Below are 9,987 nucleotides of genomic sequence, written 5' to 3' on the forward strand. Positions count from 1 at the left end.
CAGCTGTGACTGTGACATTAAACATAGTCTACTTCGTGGCAGTGGGAGAGCAGAGCGTCATACTGGTCTCTGCATTGCTGCCTACGTTGTGGCACCTCTCAAATGATAACAGGTGAGCTTTAGAGGTTGTTTCCTTGCTCTCTCGTGGAGGCAGAAGTCCAGGCAAGCTGACCAGGACATGGTCTGGTGTGGCAGCTCTTGTGCTGCTTGGCATTCTTTCCAAGCAGGAAGACATCGTGCTGACTCAGCTTGTGCTTAATCTGAGCAGCCTTGTGGCAGAGACAGATGGTGGAAGACTTAGTGGGGCTCAGCCAGTGCTTGGAGTGTTTCAGAGCCAAATGTGCTGACCTCATTTCCTTGAATTGCTGTTCCAGCCTCAGCGACCCGCCACATTTAAGTGAGATGCTCCTCCCCAGAAGGGCTCGCACGATGAGCTGCTGGGCACGGGTGCCAGGAGCTTTGTGTAATTTGTCTTAGAACCAGCCTGGTGGTGTGTGAGCCTAATGGCGCCCTTCTGTCTCCTCAGTGTCCAAAGTGTAACATCTGCATTGAGAAGAACGGAGGCTGCAATCACATGGTGAGCAGAAGCCTGTACCCTTTGCATATGTGCCATGGAGCCTTTGGTCAGCGTGCCCTTAACATGTTCTCTTCTGTTTCCCTCTGACAGCAATGCTCCAAGTGTAAACACGGTGAGTCCTAGGTGTGGTGCACAAGGCCCAGCAGCACAGTCTTGTGCATGGGTCTCCAGTGCTTGTTTAGTGAGTGCTTTTGTAGTAAAGTGACAAACAAAGGGCAGCCTTGGTCACTTATAATCGCCAGCGTAAAGCAGCTCTTGATTTTTGACTTATTACTTTCTGGTGCCTCTTATAATCCTGCTGCCATCTCGCTCACACATATAGTCAGAAGTGAAGGTTGGGATGACTCTCTGACAACCTCATGATCCTCAGTCACCCAAGAAGATTTCATTGTGTTCTTTTTATTTTTGCCAAGGCAGGTAAGTTCGGGGCTTATCTGTGCTACTTTACAGATATCTTTTAGAGCAGCTGTTTTATTGGAAGGAGTAACATAATAGTCTTCCTTCAAGGTTTTATAAAGTTTCCACAGGGTCTTTTGATTTGGCCTTTCGGATCTTCTTCATCCATCAGGAGTGGCTTGCATAGAAGGACCTGTTGGTTTTGCTTTTCTTCCTGCAAGATCAAATAAAGAAATAAAATCCAAGTAGAAAGTATGTCCAGACAAGTCTACACAGCAGCTTTGATGCTGACCAGGGGGCCCTGAGGGTTTCTCTTTGTAAGGGTCTCATCTCATGCTATTTTTCCCAGGAGCCCACTGTAATCAGAGTGAACATGGCAAGGCATTAGAAGGAAATAGCGATTGAAGTGTAGAATGAAGATAGACCACTGGTAGTGGCATATTTCCTCAGTGGTATCCCACCCTGTGCATTTGAGTGAGAGGGACGTGTATCATCTACTTAGAACAGTGCATAAGACATGCATACGGTTTAAAGAGAAATGACAAAGTGAACACCCCATCATATTCCTCACACTCAAGAAGTTCCCTGTGTGTCCCTTCCCATAGTCTCCCCATCCCTTACCACCCAGAGTTACTACCATCCTTTGCTTTGCTATATAGTTCTACCACCTATACGGGCAACCCTAATATTTACGACCATAGCAAGCACAACCTACCTGATTAAGGAGATCACAGTTTTGCTGCTATTTGGTGAGGGCTTCCAGGAGAAGGGAAGCGAACAACCTCTAGGTCTCTGGGTTTGGCTTTAGCTCCTCCACGTTTTTATAAGAGGTCTTTTTGGTAAGTCAGTGAGCCAACTTGAATCCTGGTAAAACAGAGTTTACCCACTGTCGGTGTCTTTGGCAGAGATAGGTTATAGATCAGGTTTTGGCCATGTGACAGACTGGTTGGCTCCTCTCCATGAGATGGTAATTGTTGGATGTATAGTAGATCTTTATTTTTCCCTCTTTGCTTCCTTAGTGTAGAAGCAGACTTATAATTCTGAATATGAACTATTGGGTAGCTGTTGGTTTTATAGAAATGTTCTTTTTTAAATAATGACAGAATAGGGGAAAGCCTTTATTCCCAGCTTCATGTACAAAATCTTCTTAGGACGGGTGTTACGAAGGTGGAGGTAGTCAGGAGGGAAATACGTGTTCTGGACGAACAGATGGGCCTCATTGGACAAGTTTCTGCTTCCCAGTGGCATTGACACAGCATACTAGTGGTCTTGTACAGTCAGCATCTACCTGTGTTGGGTTAAAAAGGCACCAAGCTTATGTGCTCATGGAACTGAGAGGTTCCTCTGGCTACTGTTCATATCAACAAGAAAAGGCTACAGGGACAGTGGGATGTGACAGAGAGGAGATGTGCACATTCCATCTGGAAAACGGTACCCTTGGGAAGTTCTGGTCAGGTGACAACCCCACCCCACTCCCCTCACAGGATCTGTCTGTCCTACTGCTTTGCCTGTGCCTTTGGAGGAATGTGATCTTATCTTGTGGGTGTAAATGCCTCTTTCTCCATCCTTCGCAGACTTCTGCTGGATGTGTCTAGGAGATTGGAAGACCCATGGCAGCGAGTACTATGAGTGCAGTCGGTACAAGGAGAACCCCGACATTGTCAACCAGAGCCAGCAAGCCCAGGCCAGGGAGGCCCTCAAGAAGTACTTGTTTTACTTTGAGAGGGTAGGCATCTTCTGCAGCTGCTCCTCGGGGTTGGGCTTCTTCCAGTTGGCCTTCTGAGGTAGAATTCCCAGTGACTGGTGTACTGGTATGTGCACACGGAAGTCAGGGAATGGAGCTCCTTCAGTGGACCTGAGTGATACCTCCATAAATGTGGCTTTCAGGTTCCAGAGAGCAGCCAAGACCAACAAGCTCTTTGAATGATGGCTGAAGGACAATGAGGGGACCATCAGTCTTTTCCATCCACTATCATCTTAATCAGATTTAGAGGGCAGTTCTTCCCAGGAAGACTCTTCAGAAGCCCACAAGCATGGCACATTTGGTATCTAAGCACAGTAGACCAATGGGTACCTAGCCTTGTTTAGTCTTCAGGGTTGGAGCCCTATTGCCCTAGAGGGTAGGGTGATCTGGCAGGCAGACAGGGTTAGTAGTGTGGACTGAAGAAGTCCTCCTCCTGCACTCTCAAGGACACACAGTCCCCATAAGTTAGATGAAGCTGTGGCCATCCTGTGCCAACCAAGGTGTCAGCCATTCTGAACTTCTGTGTGGACTTCTGCTCTTTTCTCCTTTCTCTGTACCCTGTAGTGGGAAAACCACAACAAGAGCTTGCAGCTGGAGGCACAGACGTACCAGCGGATTCATGAAAAGATTCAGGAGAGGGTCATGAATAATCTGGGGACATGGATCGACTGGCAGTACCTACAGAATGCTGCCAAGCTCTTGGCTAAGGTGTGTACTGCCTCACTCTTCTGATCCCTGGTCCAGCGCCTGTCCCTGTCAGGCCCAAACCTCTGAGGATGGGAGACATTGTATGGGGCAAGGGAACGCAGCGCTGTGTACAGCTCTGCACGCTTCTGCTTATGGGCCCATGTTTCCTTGGGCTGTGTCCCCTGAGGACCCAGCCTGCTGCAGGCAGTGAGGGGCACTTCCAAGAAGAGGATTCCACTGCCTCTATCCCAGGGAAGGAACTGCAAGCCCTTTTCTAGTTCTCCTTAGGGAGAACTCAAACTCTTTTCTTCTTTTGTCCCATCCACACATCACTCAGAGGGAGCTAAGAGATTGTGTGTGTGGACTCTGATGTCCGACTCGAGGGAGGAGCCTTTGAGGCAGCTGCTGGTAATAAATCAGAGTTTAAAAAAGCAACTGTGGGTTCTTCTGTGACCATTTTTGTTTCAGCTTTTCCCATGTTATCTCCCAATTAATCCGTGATTTAGCTCGGCCTCATTTCTTTTGGGCCCACACCTACAGGGCCAGGGCCAGGGCCAGGCTAACTCGCATGGTAGGGTAAGAATTGTGGGAGCTGCCTGAGATGCATGTGGGTTAGGTTCACAGGCACAGGTGCCTTCTCTCTCTCCTATTGCAGTGCCGATACACCCTGCAGTACACTTACCCATACGCGTACTACATGGAGTCTGGACCCAGGAAGAAATTGGTAAGGCCAGGCAGTCCTCTGCTCTGCCCTCTTAGCTTCACAGGTGCCCTTGTCTACTAGCACTTTCCAGGAGAGTGGGGACCAGACTCTAGCTATTGGGAGGGCAGAACAAAACTGTCAGTTTTTTTAAATATATATATATATTTATTTTATTTTATTTATTTTATTTCATTTTATTTATTTATTTATTTATTTATTTATTTATTTATATCCAAGTTAGTTAGCATATAGTGCAATAATGATTTCAGGAGTAGATTCCAGTGATTCATCCCCTAAAAACTGTCAGTTTTTGAAGTTCACTTCTCCTCTAGGCATCTTTAAATAGACTGCATGCCCTGGCATTCTGTGTAATAGTAAGGTAGATATGTCAAAGCCCCTGAACAGCTATATTTATAGGGCAATTGGCTAAAAAGTTCTGTGGTCACTTGGAAGGCCAGCACCCATGCCTGGGAGGATCTCCAGCATGCATGTCTCTGAATTATAGTGGACTCTTTTACATCTTTAATTCTGTATCTGAGATATGGGTTATTTCCCCCAATTATAAAGTAATTCACATTTATTTAAATGTTGGAAAACATAGAAAAACATTTGCATCGTCCATAATCCCACCAGAAGGAAATGGCCACTGTTAGCATTTTTCAGCCTTTTAGAATTATTTTTATCTATTTAATGTTAATTATATATGTCGCATTCAATTGTTATAACTGCTTATTGTTGCAGTTGTCATTATTTACCAGGCTGGTAAATACCGGTTTTAATAATAGGATAAATGATTTGTTATATGGTCATACCATCATTTGGGCATTTATTGTTTCTGACTTTCATTATTACAAATAAGACATTGAGGAACATTTTGTGTATAATTGTACAATGGGTATACAATTACTAAGTCAGATGGTTTGAGTATTTTTAAGACTTGAAAAGCTGAAAAACTGAAAGATTCTGTGAACGCCATGTCTGTGAAGATCCATTGTGATTTGCTTCTGCAACATCTGTTTCCCTGTATGTTGGGAGCATTCTTTTCAGTGGCTTAAATTTTCCCCCTGTCTTTTGGGGTAGAGGGTGAGTGTAGCCTTGCCACTTGGCTGTGCTCCTCAGGTAGCCTTTTGATCGGGTTCTGGCTCTGGCTCCAGGAACTAACTCTGCTCGCTGAGGACAGTGTCAGGGTTGTCGGTAGCTCTTGCGAGCCTGAGGTGCTGCGTCTGCCCCTCCATCTGCAGGCCCCGCCCCGGCTGCAGCCCCTCTCCTTTTGACCCTCCTGCTCTGCCCATACAGTTTGAATACCAGCAGGCTCAGCTGGAGGCTGAGATCGAAAACCTGTCATGGAAAGTGGAGCGCGCAGACAGCTATGACAGAGGGGTAAGTGCTGCCCTCTTGTTGGTCCTTCTGTTGCAGGCCAGGGAGGACTGCCGTGTTAAAAGTGACAGGGTTGTTAGCATGCGGCCCAGAAGCTGCTGCTGAGAAGGGTGGGGAGGGCAGAACCTTTGACTCCTCATAGCCCCTGACATGGTGGACATGGCTTTGGCTGCTCCCTGCGTGGGACGGCCGTGCGAGCACCATCTTGCTTTCCTGCTGCAGGACTTAGAGAACCAGATGCACATAGCAGAGCAGCGGAGGAGAACCCTGCTGAAGGATTTCCATGACACCTAGGTGGGACACGGGCATGCTGGAGTGAGGAAGATGTGGCTGCGAGGCCTCCTGGCTGCCGTACTGCATGCTGCAGGCTCTGCCTTTCACGACCCCAGGCAACAGCCAGGGCCCCACTCCTGAGAGACACTGGCCGCACACCTCTTAGTCCACTTCTGTTTTCTTCTCATCTTTTTGCTTTTTGTTTTTACCAGGGTAGAGGCCATGTTGAATTGGCCTCTTTTCAGGACTTTTAATTCCCCCTGGATGGTTGTTGGGAGGGAGGGAAAGTTTTTTCTGAATGACTATTAATAGTATTAGATCATTACAACTTATGTAATTTTCAAAAGTTGTATAATTATACAAAAAAAAAAAAAAAAGCAAACCATAGAATTACACAGAACCCTTTTTAAAAATAAATTGGCAATGGAGTGTTTTACCCTCTAGCTATTTTACTTAGAATATAACATTTGCTGCCTGCCCCCACTGCCTCAGAATGTCTACTGTAAGAGGGCCCCAGGGGTCTCTGTTTTTGGATTCTCATGTGTCTGGCCACAGCTGGTGTCCCAAGGGAAGAACGTGGGTGGCAGATGGTGGGGAATGGAGTTGGCCTGTGTGATGGGCACGGAGCGCAGAGAATCACATCATGCCTTCTGCCTGGTCCTTAGAGGCCTTTTAGTGGTTGGATGCACCTGCTTCACCTTGCAGTGAGGAGATAATACAGAAAAGGGCCTTGTCACAGGGTGTCATTGTCTGATGGCACTATGTGTCTGTGAGCTCATCTTTCTTCCAGGTTTACCTGGGTCTGGCTACTGAGACCAGCCCACAGCAAAGCATAGGTGAGCTTGTGGCCCTCCAGACCAGGGGATGTGAGTTCAGCACAGTTGTTTCATTTTGTCTCCTAAAGATAGAGATCTACTTTTAAAGGGAATTATTCCCCCAAATAAATTTGTTTTACCTTGGTCCCTTCTTTTGTGCCAGTGTTCTGGTGGTGTAACTAACCAGGTTCACAGATGGCCATTCACAACCTGACACTGTCCTGCTACACTGTTCTCTGGTGAACTTCAGGGTCAGAGTTCAGCATGGCCCTCCCAAGGGCACTGGTATTCCTGCCTCAGGGGCCTTGTTTGCACACGTGGTTTTTATGTTATCTGGAGTGTGTTCTGTGGCTGCTCTGGAGGGTTGGGTGCTCTCCCACTTGCCTGGGTTTAGCTGTTGGAGGACACCATCTCTGGGGTCTGGGAGTCTTGAGGCCAGGAGAGTCCTTGGTTTGTAGTCTCAGCTATGATGCTAGAAGGGCTGGTCAGGGGAGAAGGCCAGCTTTTGCACAGTAGAGTACAAAGGAACAGGTGGTTTGTGTGGTGTCCTGCCTGTCCTGAGCCTGGTCCTATGGGCCTTTTAAAAGTTACTTTTGTGATTCCTGGGGTTTCTGTGACTTTGTTCACTGCCTCCCCTCTGAGGCTGTCCATACTCGACAGGGCCTCCTTAACCTCCTAGAAGAGTTGCTTGGGAGATCTGTGAAAATATTATTTTGGAAGTTCTTTGATATTCAAACATTTTCACCTTGGTCAGCAATTTCCCAGGTATCATGTTAGCTGTAAACTGAATCACTCTTGAAGATAGAAGACAGCTGTGACTCTTGGGATCATGGGGTACACAGCTGGCTACAGGCTCCCTCTCTTCCTGTCAGGTCCTATCTCTTTCTGTCACCTACAAGGGAGGAACTGTGGGGTGGAGTGGGAAAACAGGCTAGGAGGGCAGCAAATGAGCCCAGAATTGAAACAGTGGGGAGCTCACTGAAGGAGGAACATGCCTGCTTGCAGGACCTCGGGGTGGGTGTCCATGCTGCATTGACACGTGGAAGATCCTGGCGTCTGGAGCCTTTACCTCTCTTACCAAGTCCTTTCCGTGTCACCACCATGGCACAGGACCTGTGTTGCAGCTCTGCGCCTTAAGTCACACCCTGGGCATCCCTGGGCATTGTTTGGACTGCACGGCTGCCACGTAGTGCACTTGTACCCAGCTGTGGCCCCCAACCACTAGAGCTGTAGGAGGTTCTGTGCCCAGACAGTAGCCTGCAGCCCTTGACCTGTGGAGAGCTTCCTTTTGTGTCCCCAGTAGCTGTCCTTTGCTAACATCATCAGGAAGATGAGAAAGATCAGGCAGAATTTTTCTGCCCTACAAAGGATGGAAGATAAAGGAAGGCACAGTGTTTTCATGAATTTACCTTATATCTTTGTTTTCTTCAAAGAAAAAATTGAGGCAATGTCATCTGCTCAATGTTGAGTGGTTTATTCAAAATAAACTGAAAGTTTCTGATTATAAAACTGTGTAGGGTCTTTCTTCCAAGGATGTAAGTAACCTGAGCCAATACCCCAGGGGATTCTGGCCAGTGAGCACCAACCAAATGGGGGTCTTCCTGCTGATCAGCTCTGTCCTCTAGAGAGCTGGGAAGAACCCACTGGCCTCTGTTCTGCCTTCTCTGGCTTGCTGGCGCAGGGCATCCAGAGGGAAGTGGGATATCCTGGCAGTTTTTGCTCTCCTCTCCCTCCCTGGGTTGCAAGTCATACCACTCCCCCCACCACACACAGATCCTGGGATTGTAGCAGACTACCAGTGGGAATGCCCCACAGCTGCTGCTGAGGCCCTGAGCCCCTCATCCAGAAGACCCCCTGGGTCCCTGCAAAGCAGATGGGGAAGCCTAGGGTTATACAGTATGGCAGGGGTGTTGTGCCTTCACAGGGGCTCTGGGGTTACAAAGAGAGGACCCTAGACAGAAACCTGAGTGCACAGAGTTTAATCCCAAGGATTGAGGACAGGAAATGGAGTTTGGGTTCTGATCGAGTGGGTCCACGCTTGTGGTGGGAAGAGTGGCAGCAATTTCAGTGATAGCTCAGGGGTGAAGGCTCCAAAGCTGTGGGCAGCATGCAGAGGGCAGGCAAGGCCAGAGAGGCCCTAGACCCTGCCAGTCTGAACGCCACAGCTGCTCATCCCTGGGCCTCGGATGCACCACGCCCCATGCACGGTACTGGGCATACAGTGGTGTGCAAAAGATCCATGGGTTTTACCCTCTCAGAGCCTCCAGAACATGCGGGACACGGATGGAATTGATCACTATACCATTAGAGATCTTAAAAGAGAACAAGAGCTAACACATTCTGGCTAGAGGAGGGATTTTCCACGTAAGTCTCCAGGGTTCATGCAACAATCAGCATTGTCTCTGCCCTGTTTTGGGTACTGAGGACACAGCTATTGGCTTTGGCTTGTTAGGCCAGTTTCTGTCCCTACAAGATAATCACACTTAAGGGTTACTGAGCACATAGCCCATTTAGTCCTCTGAGACACCCAGGCGCCCCAGGACATCCACCCTCTTAAGGTGAGCCAGCCTGAGCAGTGAGAAACCTTATGGTCCTTTTAAAAATAATAAATTTAAGAATGGGGCACCTGGCTGGCTCAGTCGGTAGAGGATGCGATGCTTATCTCGGGATCATGAGTTCAGGCCTCACATTGGGTTTGGAACCTACTTAAAAAAAGAAAGAGGGGCACCTGGGTTGTTCAGTCTGTTAAGCGTCCAACTTCGGCTCAGGTCGTGATCTCACAGCTCTTGGGTTTGAGCCCCACATCAGGCTTAGTGCTGGCAGCTCAGAGCCTGGAGCCTGCTTTGGATTCTGTTTCCATCTCTCTCTGCCCCTCCCCCACTCACTCTCTCAGAATATAACATTAAAAAGAAAGGAGGAAGGGAGGGAGGGAGACCTTATGGCCCTTAGGTGCCAAAAGGAACATGGGTTTTAAAAGGCCAAGAAGTTAGCTTATATCATGGTTGTGAAATTCCCACAACCAACAGCAGGTGGAGCAGAAATAAGCAATGAGCATCCTCTCCTATCCCCCTTCCCCTTCCACTGAGCTCCAACAGGCTTGCTTGCCTTCTGTTTTCTGGTGATGAGTTAAAGAAGGAGCTGTGCATGGCAGTGGGCATAACTCACTTGGATACAGGAGACAGGAGATAGGAATATAGGAGAATGGTTCCGAAAAAAATGAGCAGTATGAAGATTTTGAGGTGATCTAATTATAGGTATTAAAAGGCTAAAGAGGAAATGGTCTCAACGTTCATTCATGGGTACCAGAAAATGATGACATCCTTGGTAAAACTGTGACTCGGTTGTTGTTTTTCACATTAAAGAATTTAGAAGATTAATACAATTGGGGGGAAATTTTGTTTTCAATTGTTCTGTG

At 47.7% G+C, this 9,987-nt stretch overlaps 1 protein-coding gene across 8 annotated transcripts in view; it reads left to right on the forward strand.

Moving 5' to 3' along the window:
- Positions 1-6,193, forward strand: part of ARIH2 (ariadne RBR E3 ubiquitin protein ligase 2) — a 46,944-nt gene extending 40,751 nt beyond the window's left edge. For 7 of the 8 annotated variants that reach the window (XM_049640383.1, XM_049640380.1, XM_049640381.1 and 4 more), the window contains 6 exons: positions 527-577; positions 668-689; positions 2,548-2,699; positions 3,282-3,425; positions 4,060-4,128; positions 5,404-5,694. In XM_049640383.1, coding sequence (XP_049496340.1) covers positions 527-577; positions 668-689; positions 2,548-2,699; positions 3,282-3,425; positions 4,060-4,128; positions 5,404-5,589 — 624 coding nt within the window. In that variant the 3' untranslated portion in view covers positions 5,590-5,694. The other variant, XM_049640385.1, reaches the window with a different exon arrangement.
- The last annotated feature ends 3,794 nt before the right edge of the window (positions 6,194-9,987 follow it).

Source organism: Panthera uncia, chromosome A2 (genome assembly GCF_023721935.1).
Source record: "Panthera uncia isolate 11264 chromosome A2, Puncia_PCG_1.0, whole genome shotgun sequence".
Taxonomy (NCBI): Eukaryota; Metazoa; Chordata; class Mammalia; order Carnivora; family Felidae; genus Panthera; species Panthera uncia.